Raw genomic sequence first — 23,163 nt, 5'->3', positions numbered from 1 at the left:
TACTAAAGAGAAAAGAACCGTCCTGGTCAAGCTTGCTTAGTAATATATAAATGACGGCACCATTGACTGAATAAATTTGTGAGGATAAACACTACCGTATGCATAATTCAATGTAGTCGTACTAAGAGGTTGATGTACTCCTTGCGTTATTTGTAAAACGCGGATCGATTTGTGTTATGAGCGATCAGAGAAAATTTAACAATTTGAACGATGAAATTATAATATCAAATGAGGCCACAGAAAAGAGCACATCCATTAAACGAACCATAGCAAGAAAGGAAATAGTAAAACGGTCCCGTTTAAAAGTTTGATGCTTAATACTTGGGCTGATCATACATTATAAATCAAGTTGAAACACGCAGGTTGAGATGGCAATGAAGATTAAGTATCTACATCTGTACCTTAAAATGGCAATTAGATGTGTTTTGTTCAAGGAGTGTCTTAGTCCTTAAAAAAAGCCTTGTGCATTATAACCAGGGGTAGACTGACTTTGCTGGGTACTGAAGCATTGTAGCAACACTCTACTTACAAGGGGGAACGATGACTCAGTGGTTAAAGACTCTGACCTTGTCAGCTCAGGTTCGAGACCCAAGAACTAGTTGAGCTGGAGGCAGAGGTCAAATGCGTCATCAGTCATGAGTCCCTTCACCCCACAAGTCCAGCCCACCTTGAATTCCTTTCTATTAACTCCCACTAATTTCTTTTGACTGTTATTTCAATAGTTAAGTTTGTGGAGAGCTTAAATTCACAATAAATCTTTATACACATTTGAACTGTTTGTGTCTCCTGTGCTTGACAAAGAGTTGCGTGATGGAGTGAGCTCTTGTCCTGCCCAATTAGCAATTTGAAAGCCTGGGAATGCAAGTGCAAGGTAGCACTTTTTTGGTAGGATAACAGCATTCCAGGTGCATCAGCGTATAGTCACACTGGCCACGTGATCACGGGAATGTCTTCGGAAAATGCTGGCTCCCTCAGCTAAGAAACAGAGATGAGTAGCGCCCTTAGATTCAGATACAAGTGAACAGGGAAAACCGTTACCTGTCAATTTCTATGGTTTTGTTTCTCTGTAGATCCTTCCGTGAAATCTCAAATCTGTGATTTCGGAGATTTCCGTTTGTTTTACAGGATTTTTCAAGCGGTGCATCTGTAAACTTTTTTCTCTGGGTGAAGTCCATATTTACTGAGACCTACATTGTCACTGAAGCTCTTTCCACACTCCAGGCATGGACACGGTTTTACTCCTGTGCGAACTCTTTGAAGTTCGTGAAGGTATCCACACTAAGTACATTTCTTTCCAGTGCCAGGCATTTATCGGATTTCTCACCTGAATGGATTCTTTGATGTATATGGAGGTTTCCCCTCTGACTGAAGCTCTTTCCACACTCCTGGCATTTATAGGGTTTCTCTCCCGTATGAATTCTTTGATGTTGACAGAGATGCCCACCCTGAGTAAAGCATTTTCCACACTCCAGGCATTTAAAGGGTTTTTCTCCCGAGTGGATTCTTTGATGTGTATAAAGGCTTGCCTTGTGACTGAAACTCTTTCCACACTTTGTACATTGATATAGCTTCTGTCCAGTGTGAATTCTTTCATGCCGCTGGAGGTGTTCTACCCGATTGAAAGATTTTCCACAATCCAGACACTGATAGGGTTTCTCTCCCGTGTGGATTCTTTGATGTTGACTGAGGTGTCCGCCATCAGTAAAGCTCTTTCCACACTCCAAGCATTTATACGGCTTCTCTCCCGTGTGAATTCTTTGGTGCATATAAAGGCTCCCATTTTGACGGAACCTCTTTCCACAATCCAGGCATTCATACGGTTTCTCTCCTGTGTGGATTCTTTGATGTTGACGGAGATGTGCGCTCTCAGTAAAGCTCTTTCCACACTCCAGGCATTTGTATGGTTTCTCCCCTGAATGGATTCTTTGATGTCTATAAAGATGTCCCTTCTGACAGAAGCTCTTTTCACACTCCGGGCATTTATATTCCTTTTCTCTCCTGTGGATTCTTTGATGATTTCTCAGACTTTTGAGTGTTGGGAAGGACACTCCACACTCTAGGCATTTCCAGATTTGTTCTCTAGTGTGAATTCTTCGATGATTATAAAGGCTTCTCCTCTCACCGAAGCTCTTTCCACATTCCAGGCATTTATGCAGTTTTTCTCTGGCGTGGATTTTTTTATGTTTACAAAGGCTTTCCCTATCACTAAAGGTCTCCTCACATTTTGGGCATTTATGCAGCTTTTCACCAATGTGAATTCTTTGATGTCGAAGGAGATGTCCGCTGACAATGAAGCTTTTTCCACACTCCCAGCACTTATATGGCTTTTCTCCAGTGTGGGTTCTTGTATGTATATAAAGGTTCCCACTGAGCCTGAAGCTTTTTCCGCACTGTAGGCATTTAAACGGTTTTTCTCCTGAATGAATTCTTTGATGGGCATAAAGGTTTCCACTCAAACGGAAGGTTTTTCCACATTCCAGGCATTTATACGGTTTTTCTCCAGTGTGGATTCTTTCATGGGCATTAAGAGTTCCCCTCTGAGTGAAACATTTCCCACATTCTAGGCATTGAAATGGTTTCTCTCCCGTGTGGATTCTCAAATGGTTTTCGAGGTTTTTGTTTGTTTTGAAGGATTTTTCGCATTCCGTGCATTGATATTTCTCTCCTCCCTCCTGGATCCTTTGGGGCCTCCCGAAGGACCATCCGCTTTCCAGGCATTTATTCAGTTTCTCTCTCCAGTGGATCCTTTGATGTCTATAAAGGTTGCTCCTCTGACTGAAGCTCTTTCCACACTCCAGGCACTTGTGAGGTTTTTCTCCTGAGTGGATCCTTAGGTGGCTTTCAAGACGGTCGTTTCTTTTGAAAGATTTTTCACACTCTGGGCATTGATATTTCTCCTCTCCTTTGTGGATCCTTAGATGCCTTTTAAGGAGGTCATTCCTTTGGAAGGATATTTCACACACTGCGCATTTAAATGTTTTTTCTCCTGAGTGGATTCTTAGATGGTTTTCAAGTTCTCTATTTCTTTTGAAGTTTTTCCCACATTCCGGGCACTGATATTTCTCCTCTCCTTTGTGGATCCTTAGATGGTTTTCCAGATTTTCATTATTTTGGAAAGTTTTCCAACATTCCGGGCACTGATGTTTCTTTGCTTCCTCCTGGATCCTTCGGGGCTTTGGGGGTCTTCGGAAGGAGCCTCCGCCCGTTTCCTCCTCCCCGCATCGCCCTCCAGGCAGCCGCCTTTCCCGGGCTCCCCCTGGGCTCCTCCCTCCTGCAGCCCCGGAGCCTCCCGGCCTTTCCCCGCCGTCTCCTGGGGAAGCCGCGCCAGGACGTGCAGGTCTGCTCCGCGGGGCCCGCTCTCCCCCTCCTCCTCCTGGGCGGTGCCTCTTTCCTGCATCCGCCACCATCCTCCGTTCTCCTGCAGAGGAGAAAGAGAAGAGGGTCACGGCTGCGTCCCTTTCTCCACAGGGGAAGCCCAGGCCCAAGCCCCCACCTCCCACGGGTCTCCTTCCCAGCGTCCCCGCGCCAGACGAGGCCTCGGGCGCACCGGCCTCTCCTCCCCCCATGGCCTTCCTTCTCCGGAGGACCCTCCCAGACTGCAACTCCCAGCGTCCCCTGCGTCAAACCTGACCTCGGCCGCGTGCGCAAGCTCGCCTCTCTGATACCGAAAGTAAGAACCAGACCGGCCTTCCTCCGTTTTTTTGGCCAAGCTCCGCCTCTTTCTCCTGGTCTCTGCCTTTATCCGGGCTCTTCTATCGCCGTTTGAAGAAACTCGCTCATTGGCTATTTTTTGTTTCCGGAAGTTCCTCCCTTTTAGCGTGTAAGGACCACCCCAAGGGCTCCTCCTGCCAATCGCCGCCGTCCCCTCTCGGGCGGCGCTTCTTTCCTGCATCCGCCGGGATCCTCCGTCCACCTGCAGGGGAGAAACAGAAGAGGGTCACGGCTGCGTCCCCTTCCCCGCAGGAGAGGCCCAGGCCCAAGACTCCGCCTCACGCGGGCCTTCCGGCTCCCCCTCACCTACTCTACTTGCCTCAAAAGCTTACAGCTCTTTCCGTCAGCTCTCTATGATTCCGAAAGTGGGGAAAAAAACTTCAGCCACCATTTTCTGCGAAGCCCCGCCTTTTCCTCTCCAGGCCCCGCCTCCTTGAGGTCTCCTCGATGTTTCCGAATGTTTGGGATTTCTCGTCACGCCCTTTCTATTTGCATATGGGGAGGGGGGCTTCTGAGCCATCCCATTGGCTTTCGCCCTTGTGATCCCGCCCCCTGCTCGATTCTGCAGCTCCGCCCTTCCTGGCTGCGGGTCAGTGGCAGATCTTACTTAGATGGATGTTTCTCTATGAAGTGGAATCAAGCTAAGTCCTCTGCAGAGTTAGGCTGGATGAACTCAGTATAAATAAAACAAATAAAAAAAATATAAATAAAGGATGAATTCAGTATAAATAAAACAAATAAAACCTAAAATATATAAAGGATGAATTCAGTATAAATAAAACAAATAAAAAATATAAATAAAGGATGAATTCAGTATAAATAAAAGAAAAAAAAATATAAAGGATGAATTCAGTATGAATAAAACAAATAAAAAATATAAATAAAGAATGAATTCAGTATAAATAAAACAAATAAAACCTAAAAAATAAAAAGGATGTATTCAGTATAAATAAAACAAATAAAAAAATATAAAGGATGAATTCAGTATAAATAAAACAAATAAAAAATATAAATAAAGGATGAATTCAGTATAAATAAAACAAATAAAACAAATAAAAATATAAAGGATGAATTCAGTATAAATAAAACAAATAAAACAAATAAAAATATAAATAAAGGATGAATTCAGTATAAATAAAACAAATAAATATAAAGGATGAATTCAGTATAAATAAAACAAATAAAACAAATAAAAATATAAATAAAGGATGAATTCAGTATAAATAAAACATAAAAAATATAAAGGATGAATTCAGTATAAATAAAACAAATAAAACAAATAAAAATAAGGATGAATTCAGTATAAATAAAACAAATAAAAAATATAAATAAAGGATGAATTCAGTATAAATAAAACAAATAAAAATATAAAGGATGAATTCAGTATAAATAAAACAAATAAAAAATATAAAGGATGAATTCAGTATAAATAAAACAAATAAAAAATATAAATAAAGGATGAATTCAGTATAAATAAAACAAATAAAACATAAATAAAAATATAAAGAAAGGATAAATAAATAAAGTGTCAGCAACTGGACTATCTTGCTTTGTTTTTGTTTTTCATTGAAAACATTTCGCTTCTTTTCCAAGAATCTTCAGTTCTAACCTGAACTAAACTGGTGAGGACTGGAATTAACAGAATCAGCATAGAGCTGGAAGGGGCCTTGGAGGTCTTCTAGTCCAGCCCCGTGCTCAAGCAGGAGACCCTATACGATTTCTGACAAGTGACTGTCCAGTCTCTTCTTAAAAACCTCCAGTGATGGAGCACTCAGAATTTCTGGTGGCAAGCTGTTCCACTGGTTAATTGTCCTCACTGTTCAGGAAATTTCTCCTCAATTCCAAGTCGCTTCTCTCCTTGGTTAGTTTCCATCCATTGTTTCTTGTCATTCATGGGAAGGATTTACATGAAGGTTCATGGATGCGAAACGAAACGTTGTCAAAGAAAATAAAAATAATTTTAAAAAAGGGGAAAAAAGAAAAAAACCCGCACAAAAAATCCAGTTGCTTTTTGGAAAAAGCACCTTCGGCACAACCATGATAGAGAAACTACAGAGAAGAGACCCGGAATTGTTAACGCGAGGGTCTGTCTCTACTCTCAAAAGTCTACATTCTACCCAGCGGAAGTGACAGTTTGTAGCTCTATGGTCACTTTTTAAAGCTTGGCGGGCGTCGCCTTTCCTTTTCCGCTCTCCCTCGCCGGAAGTGACGTAGGATGGGCCCGGCACTGCTCGGAGCCACCTTTTTCCTTCGGCGCGATGCCGTCGGAGCAGTTTCGGATGGAGACCGTCGAGGCCCTGCGGAACACCCGCAAAGGGCGGCTGCGCTACTGCCGCGACTGGAGCCCGCTCGAGGAGGTGCGCCGCCGCGCCCTCCCTCCTCTCTCTCTTTCTTCCTGTGCTGGGGGACTACAACTCCCATCCGCCTCCATCCTGGAGGGGAAGAGCGTGATGGGAGTTGGGATTCCTCCTCTCCCAATGTTTGAGGGGAGCTGGTCCCGGGGGTAACCGCCCTCGAGCTCCCCCCCCCGCTGCTGGGAACGATGCGCCTTCTTGTCCTAGCTGGGGATGATGGGCAGGGTAGTCCAGGGTAGTCCGTCAGGCAGGTAATTGCAAAAAAAGGGGGGGGTTTGCAGCCCCCATCTTCAATTCTTACAATCAGGAGTGATATAAATTTAATTATTATTAATAAATAATAATATTAAGATATTTCAAGATGTTTTATATATATATATAAACTATATATAATTATATATATAATATTTCAATACATTAATACATATTTTAGTATTTATTTTAATGAATATTAAAATATTTTTATTAACTGTATTTTATTTAATTATTATTATTAAAGTCCTTAGATCAGGCGGGGGGGGGGGGGAGGACGCCCTTCCCCCCTCTTCTTGTAATTGCAAAAAAAAAGAGGGGGTGTTTGCAGCCCCCACCTTCATTTCTTATTTGAATTGCCGACAATCAGGCAGCATATAAATTGTATTATTATTAATAATAATTAAATAATAATAGATATTAAGATATTTCAATATATAATTTTTATATATATATATATAAACTATATAATTAACTATATGTATTATATTTTAATATATTAATATATTTTAATATTTATTTTAATAAATATTAAAATATTATTTTTATTATATTTAATTATTATTATTAATAGTCCTTGAGTTACAATCACAATGGAGCCCAGCGTTTATGCCACTAAGTGAAACGTGTGTTAAAACGAGTTTTTTGCCCCCCCCCCCCATTTTGCGACCTTTCTTGCCATGGTCCTTAAGCGAATCACTGCAGTTTTTAAAGTCAGTCACCCAGGTCGTTAAATGTAACCCGACTTCCCTTTACTGACTTTGGTTTGTCAGAAGATTTGCAAAAGGGGATCATGTGACGCCCAGGACACTGCGACCCATCATAAATATGGACCGGTTGCCAGGGGTTCAAATTTTGATCAAGGGAACATGGCGATGCTCCAATGGTGGGAAAAGGGTCGTAAAGTCTCATTTCTCAGTGCCGTCGTAACTTTGAACGGTCACTAAATGAACAACCAAATGTAAATTGAGGACTAGCTGTAGGGATTGTATCTGTGATTTAGGATGATTGTATTTTAGGATTATGAATATCACTTCTTGCTTGTATGTACAGTGAAAGCTTATGTACCACGGACATTCCTTGTGTGTGTCCAATCACATCTGGCCAATAAGGAATTCTATTCTATTCCTGATTCTTTTTCCAATTAGAATTAGAATTATAGATTTCGCAAAGGTGAGGCTTTGTTATACAGGTTGGGGCCTTCTCCCCAGATAGGCCAGCCCAGGAATCTCGCCCATCGGAAACGCTAAAATTCCTTTGCATTGAAATTGTCCCTAATAAAACCGCATTTTAGCCAGTCTGATTCGCAAAATGTATTCATTTTATTTAAATTATTTAATAAAATGGACTTCCTGCGAATGTAAATCAGGGAGGTGTTGGCTTGAGCCTCTTTGACCTATTATTCCATTGTTTGTTTGTTTGTCAAACATGTACAAGGTAGCAAGTATGAACATAAATATGACTGAAGAAAGTAAATACAGATAAATGGGGACAGTAAGACAGGGACAGTAGACTTATGCATGCCTCCTTTACGGACCCCTCAGGAATGGGGTGAGGTCCACGGTAGACAGTTTAAGGAGTTATTGTCCAGGACCCTGGATAGCTCAGCAGACTAATGCATTGTAATTTAACTCCAGCTGTCTGCAATTACTGTAAGTTTGAATCTCACCAGGCTCAAGGTTGACTCAGCCTTCCATCCTTTCTAAGGTAGGTAAATTGAGGACCCAGTTGTGGGGGCAATAAGCTGACTATGTATAAATATACAAAAGTATGAAGGCTATTGCTTAACGCATTGTAAGCTGCCCTGAGTCTCCGGAGAAGGGCGGCATATAAATCAAATTAAAAAATAAATAATAATAATAATAAAAAGGTGTTATTGTTATTGTGGGTTCCGTTTTGGAAGCAAATGTAAATGTTTTGGGGGGGTGTTTACGGGGAGGAGGAAGAGGACTGTGGGATCCTTAGAGCTCTCTCAGCTTGGTTGTTTTCTTCCAGACGTTTCCTGACCCAACTAGGTAACATCATCAGTTAGAAGGGAGTGGGGTTTGAAGGAGGAGTGTGGCGTCTCTGGTGCTCTCTGAGCTTGCTTGTTTTCTTGGCAGACGTTTCATGACCCAACTAGGTAGCATCATCAGTGCTAGTAAGGAGTGCTTTCAGTTTATATTCTCGTGACTCTCTTTCCTTTTTGCACTGATGACGTTCCCTAGTTTGGGTAATGAACGGTCTGCGAGAAAACCAAGTTCAGAGAGCACTAAGGACCCCACAGTCACTGTTTTCCTCCCTCCCTCCCTCTCCCCTCTAGCACTGATGATGTTACCTAGTTGGGTCAGGAAACGTCTGCAAGAAAACAAGCAAGCTCAGAGAGCACCAAGGACCCCACGGAGATTATCTTCCTCCTCCGAACCCAACTCCCTTCTAGCACTGATGCTGTTACTCAACTGGGTCTTGAAACGTCTGCAAGAAAACCACCAAAAGGACCCCTCAGTCTACAAATATTCTCCTTTAAATTCAAATGTTCCCCATTCAAGATCTGCTTCCCTACTTCCTACATCTTGAATGGCTCTACCTTCTGGAGAACGGCAAAAGGCGGTGTGGATTCTGGCGTACGGGCAGCACTCGCATCCTTGTCTTATATATATCATTTTCTTCTTTTTTTTTCAGGGCATCTTGGAAGAGGATAAATCCCCTCCGGTGCTGTCCTCCTACACAGGCTGGGTGCTTGAAAAAATCATCTCGCGTTCTCCAAAGTCCGATCCTCGCCTCTTGGCAAAATCTGCTCCTGAAGTTGCATCTCTATTCCATGGTTTATCTTTAAAGACCAATGCCTCTCCTGCCAACCAGCAGAGCCCCCTACCCTTGTTAACAGAAGCCCCTGCCGATGCCCAGGTAATGCCTTTTACAACAACTATTTTCCTCCATTTTTTTTAAAAAAAATGCGGCGTGTTACAATCCTAGTTTCTGCTGCCTAACGTTATAAGCACAGGTGGTCCTCGAGTTACGACCGCAAGGGAGCCCCAAGTTTTTGTTGCTGAGTGAAGCATTTGCTAAGTGGCTTTTGCCCCATCTTCGCGCCACAATTGTTAAGTTAGTAACGTGAAGTTGTTCGATGAATCTGGCTCCCCCCCCTTGACTTTGCTTGCGAGAATGTCACAAAAGGGGGATCACATGACTTCCCCCCCTTCAAACACTGCAACCGTCATAAATAGGAGTCAGTTGTGCCAAGCGTCTGAATTTTGATCACGTGTCCGTGGGGATGCTGCGACTGTTGTAAGTGTGAAAACCTGTCGTAAGTCACTTTTTCAGTGCCATTGTAACTGAACCATCTTAAATGGGAACTACTGTATTTTTCGGAGTATAAGATGCACCTTTTTCCTTGCTAAAGGGGGATGAAAATTTGGGTGCGTCTTATACACCGAATGTAGCCCCGCCCGCCCACTGGCCCCCACCCTTTGGCCTCTGCCTCCCAGCAATTTACCTCCTTGCAGCAAGCAGCAAGAAGAAACATCCCATTTTAGCTTCAGCACAGCCTAATTAGCACAAGTTGATTGTCCATCAGCCTCCCGGCTCTCAGCTGTTTCAGGCTGCAGGGATCACCATTGCCTATTGCTGGGCGGGCCTCTGCTGCTTGCTGCAAGGAGGTAAATTGCTGGGAGCAGATTTTTTTCCCTTCTGCTAATCAAGCTATGCTGAAAACGAAAATGAAAGTAAAGCAGGCTGTTTGCCGTTTGCTGCAAGGAGGCAAAATTGCTGGGAGGCAGAAGCAGAGGCAGATTTCTTTTTCTTGTTTTCTTCACCAAAAAAGGTAGGTGCATTTTATAGTCTGTAGCATCTTATACTCCAAAAAATACGGTACCTGTATAATCTTAAAACATGAGTGTTTGTTCTAAAGCAGGGGTGTCAAACTCGATTTCATTGAGGGCCGCATCAGGGTTGTGCTTGATCTCGGGAGGTGTGGGGGTCAATGTCACTCGTGTCCGGGGCACCTGTGGTGGCCCGAGCGCTCTGCCAGCGAAAACAGGCTCCCGAGCTCCGTTTACTGCTGCAACAGCTTCCTGCAACCCTCTGCCAGCGCAAATGGAGGCACGTGGCCCTCTTGAGCACCATGGGCCGGTCCTTTGCTGTTTCCAGGGTGGCACTGCGGGCCAGATCTAATCACCCCACGAGTTGGATCCGGCCCCCGGGGCCATGAGTTTGACACCCCTGTTCTAAAGCTTTGTAACTTCATTCCTGTCGTTTTTTTCGTTCAGTTTTTGAGTGACGCTGAGATGCCTGACTGATACAGACGGACTATTCTCCTAGAACAGTGATGATTAACCTTTTTGGTGCCAGGTGGCCAAAGCGCGCACGCGAGCAAATGCACATGTGCATGCCCCAATCCCCAAAATGCAATGCAAGTGCCCCCTGCGCATGTGCTCCGGCCCCCATTTTGGCTTCCAGGTTGGTGCAGGAGGCTTTTCAGGCCCAAAAAGTGTGGGGGGCTCATGTTCTCCGCGGTTTCTCTCCCTTCCCCCGCGCGCCCTAGCTTTCTCCTCCATTCCTGCCTCCCGTGCCTTCCCCGATCTCTGCAGTTTCTCCACCGCACATACAGGCTTTCTCCTCTATTTCTGCCATGGAGAAGCACCTGTGGAGGGTGGAACTTGCAGAGATCGGGGAAGGCATGGGCAGTCAAGTCTTTTCCAAACAAAGGCTGTTAATAAACTTCCTTAACAGCCTACAAGCATTCTAAGGTAAGGTAATCACAGTCTTACTAAGGTTGGCAGAAAGCCCAGAAGCAATTTGCAGAGAATCCAGGCGAAGGAGAATGAACTAAAGTTGTTCCCTACAAATTGCTTCAGTTGGCGTTCCTCCTTAAATAGGTTAAGGGTGTGGCCAATTAGCCCCAAGCCTTACTCTCGAGGAGACCTCCTCCTGAGGAGCCACTCCTGCCTTTTGGCAGCTCTGTGCATCAGTGCATGGAGAAGAGGCTCCTCCTCTTTGTCCTCTTCACTTAAATTTTAGATTTAGATTTTATTGAACTTCTATACCGCCCTTCTCCCAAAGGACTCAGGGCGGTGTACAGCCATATTAAAACACATATAAACCACAAAATTTAAGAACAATTTAAAAACATATATAAAATTTGGCCCACGAAATTAAAAACTAACAAACACCCAGTTTAAAAATTCCTATTAGGCCAGCCCAGCTTGTTGGAATAAAAGAGTCTTCAGGGCGCGGCGAAAGGTACGCAGGTCGGGGATTATACAGACTTCTAGGGGCAGCTCATTCCAGAGGGCTGGTGCCCCCACAGAGAAGGCTTTCACCTGGGTGTCACCAGTCGACATTATTTGGCCGACGGCACCCTGAGGAGCCCCTCCCTGTGGGAGCGTATTGGCCGGTGGGAGGCTATCGGTGGCAGAAGGCGATCTTCTATATACCCTGGTCCTAAGCCATGGAGCGCTTTAAAGGTGGTAACCAACACCTTGAATCGCACCCAGAAGATCACCGGGAGCCAGTGCAGCTCGTGTTACTTACGGGAGCTTCTAGAGGTTCTGAAGGCCCTGGCTGAATCCCCGCCTCTGGCACCACATCTTCTCCAGCCTCCTCATTGTCTGACTCGGGCGCCAGCTGCACAGGCTGCTGGTGCAGCACCACACCAGCCTCCTCGCTGTCTGAATCAGCTACAATTCGCACAGGCCGCTGACGAGCCATAACACGTGCTGGCGGGGAAACTGCGGAGATCGGGGAAGGCCCCGCCCCTGTACATGCGCGGCAGAGGCCCGAGCTGGGCTGGGGCGACGGCTGGCGTGCCCCCTGAGAGGGCTCTGCATTACGGTCCTAGAAGGCGGCTCTAAATTTGCAGATTGATCTCGTATCAGAGCTACATCAGAGGACATTAGACCTCACCGGCCTTCGAGAATCCTGTGTGTTCACAGCACCTAGTTGTGAGTCCAACCTCTCATTTGCCCTTTTCCTTTTTCACATGGGCCCGGAAGAAATGGAGTACCCCGGGGAGCAACCAGGAACCCCTCCTCCGGACCCCCCCGTCCAAAAGTACTGGAGTCGAAGGCCTCATCCATTTGCACAAGGAGATCCAGAAGCTGAAAGGGAAGGTGAGCATCACAAATACCATTGACTGGTGCTGATGGTTGATACGGGTTGCTGCCAGCATCCTAGGTATCAACTAAGTATCTTCTTAAGATGTACGATGTTCCAAGTAGCACAGTTTTTTTGCAGTTCCGCTGGTGTTATTGCAGGAAACTGCAATTTCTTGATGTATTTTATAAAATTCTTAGACATGGTACCAAGTGCCCCAATGACACTGTTACATGTTTCATCCATAATTGGGTAGATTATTATTATTATTATCTCTTTTAGTCATTAAACATGAAATTCAGTCAACTGAACATTTAAAAATGTGTCACAAATACCATTGATTGGTGCTAATAGTTGATACAGGTTGCTGCCAGCATCCTAGGTATCAACCAAGTACCTTCTTAAGATGTACGATATTCCGAGTAGTGCAGTTTTTTTCCAGTTCTGCTGATGTTATTGCAGGAAGCTGCAATTTCTTGATGTGTTCTGTAAAATTCTTGGGCATGGTACCAAGTGCCCCAGTGACAATGTGTATCACTGTTGTATGTTTCATCCATAATTGTAGTTTCGATGACCAGGTCGTTATATTTCGTGATTTTTTCCAGTTCTTTTTCTTCGACTCTGGTGAAGAAAATTTCTTTAATGGGAAGAAATTATTATTGTTGTTATTATTATTATTATCTTGCCCTGTATGGTATGGAATCCCAAGACATCCTTTCCATTGTGGGCAAAGCTGTTTTTATATATAATTTAAGACTGGTTCTTGGGGTATCGCCAACACTGATGAAGTTTGGATAGCAATAGCAATAGCACTTAGACTTACCCTGTTTCCTCCAAAATAAGACATCCCCTGATAATAAACCCAATCGGGCTTTTGAGCGCATGGCAATAAGGCCAAGCGCTTATTTCAAAGTTCAAAAAAATATAAGACAGGGTCTTATTTTCGGGGACACACGGTATATGCCGCTTCACAGTGCTTTCCAGCCCTCTCTTGCCCCCAACAATCTGGGTCCTCATTTGACCCACCTCGGAAGGACGGAAGGCTGAGTCAACCTTGAGCCTGGTGAGATTTGAACTGCCAAATTGCAGGCAGCCGGCAGGCAGCAGAAGGAGCCTGCAGTACTGCACCCTTAACCACTGTGCCACCGTGGTTCATAATAGAGATAGAGAGAAAACCTGGGAGCAGTGGTCTTAACAGTGTTCGCTTTCTGTTTCCAGATGTTCGAATCATGGTAGCCAGTGAGCAGGGACTGAAAACAAAATGCCTGCCTGCATTACAGTGTTTGTGAAGACAGGAGTCTGTAGGTTTCTGCCAGGGTTTAAACCACGATTTAAACCACAATTTAAATCACTAGCAAAAAGGCTTGATTTAAATCATAATTTTGAAAGAGCAACTATCGTCTCTGTCCCGCAGCGGCTCCTCCTCTGACTCGCTGTTGACTCACTGACCGTCCCATTCACTTTAATGGGACGGCTGGTGATGCGGCAGGGACACAACAAGGTGAGGGACGTGGCGGGCAGCAGGTGAGTGGATGTCCACTCACGGGCGCTGCTGCCATGATGGATCTGAAACGACAGGTGCTCTTTAGATGTAAGGACTCATTCTTGGCTGGCAGTTAGAATCTTTAATATGATTATTTGCAAACAAAATGAAGGTTCCCTAATTAGCTTGCAGAGCTTGGGATACATTGAACGAGTTTACCCAAAATGTAAATATTGCAGAATATGTAGACTCATGTTTATTTTATTTTATTTATTTATTAATTTTATTTCTATACCGCCCTTCTCCCGAAGGACTCAGGGCGGTGTACAGCCTAATTAAAAACATAAAGACAGACAAAATTTAAAAATAATTAAAATTATTAAATAATAGGCCCAATTTATAAAACCCCAAATTTAAAATCCCATTTAAAACCAATTAAAATCTTTACATTGATAGCCCAGCCTGGCGGAACAACATGGTTTTCAGGGCACAGCGAAATACACGGAGATCAGAGATTTTACGAATTTCTGGGGGGACGAATTTCTGGGGGGGGGGGTTATGTTACATAACTTAAGCTCCATTTCATGCTGAATAAATTTAATATCTTAAATAGAAAACTATCTTTAGATAGATTTTTAATCCAAAGGTGTTTTAGTAAAATAAATTTGATAAAGATCAAACAAATCCAATCTAAATTTTTTAAAAATCTGGGGTTTTTTTGTTTGTTTTTTTTAAAAAATCATCAATTTTTATCCAACCTGGTTTCTCTCCTCCTATTATTATTATTATTTTTTAATTTGATTTATATGCCGCCCTTCTCCGGAGACTCAGGGCAGCTTACAATGCATTAAGCAATAGCCTTCATACTTTTATATATTTATACAAAGTCACCTTATTGCCCCCACAATCCGGGTCCTCAATTTACCTACCTTAGAAAGGATGGAAGGCTGAGTCAACCTTGAGCCTGGTGAGATTCGAACTTGCAGTAATTGCAGGCAGCTGGTGTTAATAACAGGGTGCTTTAGACCACTGTACTACCAAGGCTCTTCTCTTTTCCTGCAGGAACAGCTGAAGCAACGCCTGGAACAGCAGGAGCAGGTTGTGAAGGCCGCCTCCGAGGAGGCCAGCGAGTCACTGAAGCGCTTCGATGAGATGAAGGAGCTGAAGCAACACCAGGACTACCAGCACCTGCAGCAAGAGATTGAGAACAGGTGAGCATCTGGCGGCATCTCCTGTTGGAGAAACCTGTTCTGACCTAGGCTTCCTTAGAAAGCATACAAAACAATCTTAGTCCCAGCAAACCTCTTTCATTCATACTGCTGTGAATTATTGTCATTCCCAGTCCCTGCTCATCAAACAGTCTTGCAGGGGAGTGTTGATAAACACCCACCTTATCTCCCTTGGAACGCTGCCAGAGAACTAATTGCCACACGCAGGGCAAGGCCAAACTTAGCACAGAGTCAAACAGAACCTTTACCCACCAGGTGAACTAATTGCTTCCTGCAAAAGCTCATGTCCCGTTCGCTTCTCTTTTACGTCTTATGGGAGGGGCCAATCATCTCCAAGCCTTACTTCCAAGTCGACCCTGTTTCCGTAATTGTTCCTGTCTCCTGGCAGCTCTGCGCATGCGCACACTGGGAACAGGCTCCCGCTGTTCTTCTGCCTTGCTGATGTCAAACTCCGGAGGCAGCAAAAAACTACCAGATGGCCTTGGCCCCCTCTCTGCCTCCGACTCAGAGCCCTCGTCCAAGCCTTCCCCAGACTCCAGGACTGGCCCACGTTCCTCCCCAGCCTCCTCACTGTCTGACTCTACTGCCAGCTCTGCTGGCGGCTGGCGGGCCACAACAAAACCGATCAAGCCTTTATCGCATCTGAACCTGTTTTGATCTCTGTGTTTTTCATTCCAGCTCCAAAGAAGCTCAGGGCCAGCAGGAGAAGCTGAAGGAGGAGCACCGGCGCAGAGCCAAAGTAAGCAAAGTAGCGAGGCAGGGGGAAAAAAGAGAGAGCCTTGCGGTTCAACCTTTTTGCCCCCAACTAATCAAACGTCACACCTCTTCAGCTGTAAGGATGCCCGGCGTTTCCTGCCCAGACCTGAAGAGGGTCACCCCATCCGCGTCTCCTCTGTTTCTTCTCTCTTTAGATTTTTAAAGCTAGGGAAAAAGAGACAGAAAGCGGGAAGAAAAAATGGGAAGAACTTGTTCTGACCCAGCCTTAGCAGAAACAAGAAACAGACTCCTTGTCACAACCCCCCCCCCTTTATTTACCTCTTGTGAATTAATGGCATTTCAAACACCGAAAAGTCCAGGCGATAGTCCTTGAAAGAGTTAACTGCAATAACAGACTTTATCAGATAATTGCAAGGTGGTGAGCTCCCAGTCGAAAGGCTGCCAATTAAGTTCTGCCAAGCCGTCTCTGTGGCACGAAACACGATGAGCAGAATCTTCAGAAATACGAACGGTTGTCTCCTACGACAACCCACTCCCCTTTCCTTCTATTTATTCCCCCGCCAGAAAGGGGCCATTCAACGTCCACGTGTGCTTTGCTTCCCGAATCGACTCCTTGTCCTCCGTTGTTCTCCTCTCCAAAAGCTCTGTGCAAAGAACGCAGCACACACAAAGTCTGTTCAAACCTTAGTTTACTGAATAAACCAGTCTTTTACAACAACAGCTATTAATTAATTGCATTAACATCCACCAAGAATTCAAAGAATAATAACTGAAAGCTTACTGTGGTTGGCAGAATGCCCAGAAGCAATTTTCAGGAAGCTGATAAGATAAGCAAGACAAGACACGAAGGTATGTGAACTAAGTTGTCCCCTGCAAATTGCCTCAGTCAGCCTTCCTCCTTAAATAGGCTAAGGGAGTGGCCAATTATCCTCAAGCCCTACTCTTGAGTAGACCTCCTCCTTAGTGGCCACTTCTGCCTTTTGGCAGCCCTGCGTGCTCGAGCACTGAGGAGAGGCTCCTCCACGTCGCTCTCTCCACTTGAAGGAGCCTCTGGAGGTTCTGAAGGCCCAGGCTGAGTCTCTGCCTCTGGCATCACATCCTCTTCGGCCTCCTCGCTGTCAGACGCGAGCGCCGGCTGTGCAGGCTGCTGGCGCGACACCACACCAGCCTCCTCAACATCGGGATCAGCCACGATCCGCGCAGGCCACTGGCGGGCCACAACAAGTATATCAAATAAGAACAACCCCCCCCACACACTTCTAGGACTGATGATGATACCTAGTTTTGGGTAATGAAACGTCAGCAAGGGAAGCAACCAAGTTCAGAGAGCTCTAAGGATCCCACACACCTCCTCCTCCCCACAAACCCCACTCCATTCTAACACTGATAAACTAATCTAGTTGGGTAATGAAACGTCTCCAAGCAAACCACCAAGCTCAGAGAGCACCAAGGACCCCTCCAGTAATGTTCTGCATACCTTGGTGCTGCTTAACATTACCTGGGCGTAGGTGAGAGGAATCCTTAGCTTTTGTGTTGGCGTTGCCCCTTTTCCATCTTCCCTTCTTCCCTCCCAAAGCTTTTAAGCCGGAAGCTCCGTGAGGCCGAGCAGCAGCGACAGCGGCAGGAAGACCTGGAGCGCCAGCGACGGGAGGAGAGCCAAGAACGCCTGCGCCGCCTCTACGCCATCCAGGAGGAGGTTTTGCAGATCCACCAGCAGATCGGCCTCAGCGCCAGGCATAAAGAGCTGCCCGCCATCGACTTCTCCCTCTACAACAACCGTGGCAATCAGCTCTGCGGGGAGGTGTCTGCCTTAGTCCGGATGGCCAACGAGGTAATAGCACTTAGCACTTAAGACTTATATACAGCCCTCTCTGAGCGGTTTACAGAGTCAGCCTCTTGCCTCCAACAATCAGGGTCCTCATTTTACCCACCTCGGAAGGATGGAAGGCTGAGTCAACCTTGAGTTGGTCAGGATCGAACTGCTGGCAGTCGGCAGACTTAGCCTGCAATATTGCATTCTAACCACTCTGCCACTACAGCTTCCTTCCTTCTTCTCATTCCCTTCCTTCTCATCTTCCTTCCTTCCTTCCTTCCTTCCTTCCTTCCTTCCTTCCTTCCTTCCTTCCTTCTCATTTCCTTCCTTCCTTCCTTTTCATCTTCCTTCCTTCCTTCTCATCTTCCTTCCTTCTCATCTTCTTTCCTTCCTTCCTTCTCATCTTCCTTCCTTCTCATCTTCCTTCCTTCCTTCCTTCCTTCCTTCCTTCATTTTCATCTTCCTTCCTTCCTTCCTTCCTTCATCTTCCTTCCTTCCTTCCTTCTCATCTTCCTTCCGTCCTCCCTCCCTCCCTCCCTCCCTCCCTTCCTCTTCCCTCCTCCTCCTCTTCTACCTCCTGATCTACCTAATCTATGAGAACTGAGATTCATAAACCTTTAGTCAGGACTGGGCTTCAAAAATTTTATCGAGTTGTTCTCTGTCTGGTTGCTGGGTGGGTGTGGCTTAGTTGGCCTCCTGCACCGTGGGGGGGGGCTTTTTTCCCTCCGGGCTCTGAAGGCTTTCCTCGAGCTTCTGGGAGGGTGAAAATGGCCTCCCCAGGTTTCGAAGGCCCTCTGGAGGCCTTCTCGAACTTCCAGTAGGCCTGTTTTTCGCCCTCCCGAATCCTACCCTCGCGCCCTGCACTTACCTGCATTCAAAACAGGCTGCATGGGGACTCCTGGGTGGAGCAAGGCTGGGGTGGTGGGCTGGGCCAGCCAGGAGTGGGATTTGGGGGTTCTCCGAACTGCACAGAATCTTAGCTAGAGGTTCTCCTGAACCCCCCGGCAGCCACCCCTACTGTTGTGGTCCGCCAGCAGCCTGTGGAGTTGGCAGCGGAGTCAGCAATGAGGCTGAGGAAGAACATGGGCCAGTCCTGGAGGCTGGGGAAGGCCCAGATGAGGGCTCTGCGTCGGAGGCAGAGATGGGGCCAGGGCCATCAGGGAGTGAGGTGCGGACTCCGGAGCCTTCAGAGGCTGACAGTAGAGAGGCAGAGGAACAGGAGAAGCCTGTTCCTAGTGCACGCATGAGAAGAGCTGCCAGAAGGCAGGAGCAGCTCAAGCAAAGAGGACAACTCGGGAGTAAGGCCAAGAGATGATTGGCCCCTCCTATAAGGCTTAAAACAGACCAGCAATGGCGTTTTTTTTTTTTTTAAAAAAAATTGATTTATATGCCGCCCTTCTCCGAAGGGCGTTTGGGCTTTGCCGGAAAACAACGTTGGTAGCTTTGTTTTCTTCTTTGTCTACGTCTTGTATTTATTTTTGTATCTGTGACTTCTTTTTTTTTTAATAAAAATTTATAAACTTTATTAAAACAGATATAAAACACATAAAACACATACGACAAAGACATAAAAATACATATACAATAAGTTATAAATAATCAATCATTTGAAGCATTTGTTTCGTAATGGTCTTTCAAGTAATACCGTTATACTTATTCCCTTAAATCTTAACTGAATAATTTCTTAGTGTCTTTTTTCCCTCTTTTCTCTTCTATTTTTTAAGACTTCTGCTTTAATAATCTGTATATTATATTTTTCTCTCTGTAATTTTATTCGCCCATAAGGGAGTAATTTGTGTACACTTGGACTTCTATTCTATCTAACTTCTAGTTATATTTCTTCCATAGTAGCCCTATGCCATTGATACCATTTATTCCAGACTTTGTAAAATTCAGTGTCTTCTTTTTTCTTTAGCTCTTTTGTCAGCCTATGCATTTTGGCACATTGTGTGATTTTGTCTATTATTTCTTCTGTGATCTGTGACTTCTGAACGTTTGCCAAGAAAGGCCTTTGGCAGTTTGCCTAACTGGACTAAGGTTTGCAATAGGATTGAGGAATTTGTGTTGGGAGGAATTTGCTTTAATTTAGTTGAACGATGCTGGGAATGAAGTAATTTTCAAAAGTTTGTTTGTTTTTTCACTGACTGATTTTCCTACTACTTACTTGGGCCTGGGTCACAACACCCACCTTTAGTTAACGCCAGCACTCAAAGGAATTTTGGAATTCGATCAGTTCAGTAAAGTGGAAATGCAGAAATCCAGCTGGTTTCCTTCCAGAAACCTGGCAGAGAATGCCCAGAGCTTCCGTCTAAGCATCGTTTGATATCTCCCAACTGGTTTTCTGATTTTGGGTGGGTTTTTTTGATCTCTTTTTTTCCCCCCAAAAGCAGGCTTTCCCCACCGAGGCAGATGTGGCTTCCGCTGATCAAGTCCTGCTCAAAATGCACCAGCTGCTTTCTGACATGCAGCAAGAAATTGCTCTCGCCCTGGAAGAGAAGAAGAAGCAGGAGGAGAAGTTGGCTTTGGCAGCGGCTGCAGCAGCCGAGGCCAAAAAAACAGAGGAACTGCAGAAGCAAGAGCTGGCAAAATCCCAGGCTTCGGATCCCGGAAAGGTTGCTGGAGGTAAAACCCCAACATTCAGTCAATTCCTTTGCTTTTCTGGCATCTTCCAGCTGTGTGGGATTACAGCTCCCATCATCCTCTCCACGGTGGTGGTTTTTCTTAGATATTACTCCTCTTTTCAAGTCGCCTTTCCCTGATCTGATACTCTCTGGGACAGTGACTTTTAGGATTCCTGGCAGGGTCTTTTTGGAAAAGGGTCATTCTCTCCCAGATAGATAGATAGATAGATAGATAGATAGATAGATAGATAGATAGATAGATAGATAGATACATACATACATACATACATACATACATACATACATACATACAAAATGATATTGTAGATAGATGAAAGATACTGTAGATAGATAGATAAGAGAGAGAGAGAGAGATGGAAGTATTTAAGAGTTGTTGGTAGGTAGATAGACAGACAGACAGAGAGACAGAGAAAGATTAGATACACACAGAGAGAGAGATGATAAAGATAGATAGACACTGAGAAATATGATAGATGGATGGATACATACATACATACATACATACAAACAAACAAACAAAGATATTGTAGATAGATGAAAGATACTGTAGATAGACAGACAGACAGATAGATAGATGATAGAGAGAGATGGAAGTATTTAAGAGTTGTTTGTAGGTAGGTAGGTAGACAGAGAGATTAGATACAGAGAGAGATAAAAATAGATAGACACAGAGATATGATAGATAGATGAGAGAGAGAGATATTAGATACAGAGAGATTAGATACATACATAGATATGATAGATGAGAGAGAGAGAGATTAGATAGACAGAGAAAGAGATTAGATACATAGAGATGATAGATAGATAGATACTGAGATTAGATAGAGAGAGAGAGAGATGGATGGAGAGATGGAGATATAGATATTTCCTATGGTTTTATTTGTCCCAAAGGTGCTTTTTCAAGAGGCAACTGGAGTTTCTTGTTTTTCTTTGAAGACGTTTCGCTTCTCATCCAAGAAGCTTCTTCAACTCTGGCTGGATGGTGGGGAATGGAAGGATTTAGTCATCCAGTCAGAGCAGAAGAAGCTTCTTGGATGAGAAGCGAAACGTCTTCAAAGAAAAAACAAGAAAGCCCAGTTGCCTCTTGGGAAAAAAAAAAAAACACCTTTGGGACAACTGTGACCAGGATGGCTGAGAACCTCCGTAGAGGCAGGCTTTTATTTCCTCTCCAAGCTTCAAATTTCATACAAGCAGAGAAATCTTCCCTCTTGCTCAAACGGTTCTTAAATCCAAACAGTGTGGTGGCTTCGTCCCACATACGTTCTTTTTTTTTTTTTTTTACTTTTTTAAAGATATATTCCTCTCTTAAAACATAGGAGAGACCCAGAGGTGGGCTGCACAAATGTGAGCGTGCGCGCGTGCCCACTTCACACATGGGCGCTACACACATACATGTTTTGCACTTGGCGCGCAACACCTAAAACAAGCCTTTTTCGATGGGGGCGGCTTCCGGCCCACCTCGTAGATCAGCCACGGTTAGTAGAATGGGAGAGGCGCGCAAATCAGCTGGGCTGCGGATCGGGGCGAGCAAGCTGGAAAGTGAGATATCTAGGACCCAATAGCATTGGGCCAGGTGGGTGGGGCCAGCCAGTGCTCGGAACTATTGGCTTGAGCGAATCGGCAGCAGCCCACCCCTGGGGAGACCCTGTGCTCTGCCTTATGATCCCATAGAAAAGATGGGGGATGAAGGTTAAGAAATAGTATAGGTCAGTGTTCTGCTCCAGCTATGGACCCCAAAGAACGCAGCACACACAAAAACTATACAAAGCTTATTTTACTCAAATAACTCAGTCTTTTTCAACCAAAGGCTGTTAATAAACTTCCTTAACAGCCTACAAGCATTCTAAGATAAGATAATCACGGTCTTACTAGAGAAAGCCCAGAAGCAATTTTGCAGAGAATCCAGACGTGAAGGAGAGCGAACTAAAGTTGTTCCCTACAGCTTGCTGCAATCGGCATTCCTCCTTAAATAGGCTAGAGGAGTGGCCAATTAGCCCCAAGCCTTACTCTCGAGGAGACCTCCTCTTGAGGAGCCACTCCTGCCTTTTGGCAGCTCTGTGCGCCCGTGCATCGAGAAGAGGGTCCTCCTCTTCTTCCTCTTCACTTATGGGAGGTTCTGAAGGCCCTGGCTGAATCCCTGCCTCTGGCACCACATCTTCTCCAGCCTCCTCACTGTCCGACTCGAGTGCCAGCTGCACAGGCTGCTAGCGCAGCACCACACCAGCCTCCTTGCTGTCCGAATCAGCTACAATCCACACAGGCCACTGATGGGCCACAACAGTCAGTGATGGCGAACCTTTTAGGCACCGAGTGCCCAAACCGCCCGCGTGCATGCCCAAATTAAAAGGTGTGTGTGTGTGCGAGTGCGCATGCACAGGTGCGAGAATGCGCCCCAGAGACCCGAAGACCAGCTGGCCGGCGGGAGACTGGGCCTCCCAACACCGGCAGCACAGCAAGAGGTAAGATCTTTTTCTTTTGTGAGCTTCTGTTTCATCGTTTGCAGGGAAACAGAAGCTCACGAAAGAAACGCCACGGAGATCTGACCTGGGGTGACGGCAACGCGTGCCAGCAGAGAGGGCTCTGCGTGCCATCTCTGACATGCATGCCATGGGTTCACCATCACGGGTATAGGTTCTCCTGCTTGAGATGGGGCTGGACTAGAAGACCTCCAAGGTCCCTTCCAGCTCTCATTCATTCTAAGTAGCCATAATAATAATAGAGCCGAGGTGGCGCAGTGGTTAGAGTGCAGTACTGCAACTACTTCAGCTGACTGCTAGTTCAACAGATCAGCGGATCAAATCTCACCGGCTCAAGGTTGACTCAGCCTTCCATCCTTCCGAGGTGGGTAAAATGAGGACCCAGATTGTTGGGGGGCAATATGCTATTTAGT

General features: G+C 45.2%; 2 protein-coding genes across 3 annotated transcripts in view; one reads left to right on the top strand and one right to left on the bottom strand.

The window, feature by feature from the left end:
• Nucleotides 1-300: 300 nt before the first annotated feature.
• LOC139325870 (zinc finger protein 850-like) lies at nucleotides 301-3,260 on the bottom strand (the record flags this gene model as incomplete). Its single annotated transcript, XM_070955911.1, has 2 exons — nucleotides 301-1,241; nucleotides 1,325-3,260. Coding segments are annotated over 2 exons (2,046 nt in total), but the record flags the coding sequence as incomplete, so codon positions are not given.
• Nucleotides 3,261-5,937: 2,677 nt separating this feature from the next.
• Nucleotides 5,938-23,163, top strand: part of GLE1 (GLE1 RNA export mediator) — a 31,674-nt gene continuing 14,448 nt past the window's right edge. The window contains exons 1-7 of one of the 2 annotated variants that reach the window (XM_070955666.1): nucleotides 5,938-6,068; nucleotides 8,979-9,203; nucleotides 12,290-12,406; nucleotides 14,935-15,083; nucleotides 15,780-15,840; nucleotides 17,395-17,649; nucleotides 20,022-20,253. In XM_070955666.1, the coding sequence (XP_070811767.1) occupies nucleotides 5,970-6,068; nucleotides 8,979-9,203; nucleotides 12,290-12,406; nucleotides 14,935-15,083; nucleotides 15,780-15,840; nucleotides 17,395-17,649; nucleotides 20,022-20,253 (1,138 nt within the window). In that variant the 5' untranslated portion in view covers nucleotides 5,938-5,969. Of the gene's footprint in view, nucleotides 6,069-8,978; nucleotides 9,204-12,289; nucleotides 12,407-14,934; nucleotides 15,084-15,779; nucleotides 15,841-17,394; nucleotides 17,650-20,018; nucleotides 20,254-23,163 lie in introns of both variants that reach the window. The other variant, XM_070955665.1, reaches the window with a different exon arrangement.

The sequence above is a fragment of the Pituophis catenifer genome, unplaced genomic scaffold, assembly GCF_029215685.1.
Source record: "Pituophis catenifer annectens isolate HBS135680 unplaced genomic scaffold, rPitCat1.0.hap2 SCAF_17, whole genome shotgun sequence".
In the NCBI taxonomy this organism is placed as follows: domain Eukaryota; kingdom Metazoa; phylum Chordata; class Lepidosauria; order Squamata; family Colubridae; genus Pituophis; species Pituophis catenifer.
Note: the sequence above shows the minus strand (reverse complement) of the source record. Positions and strands in the feature narration are given on the sequence as shown.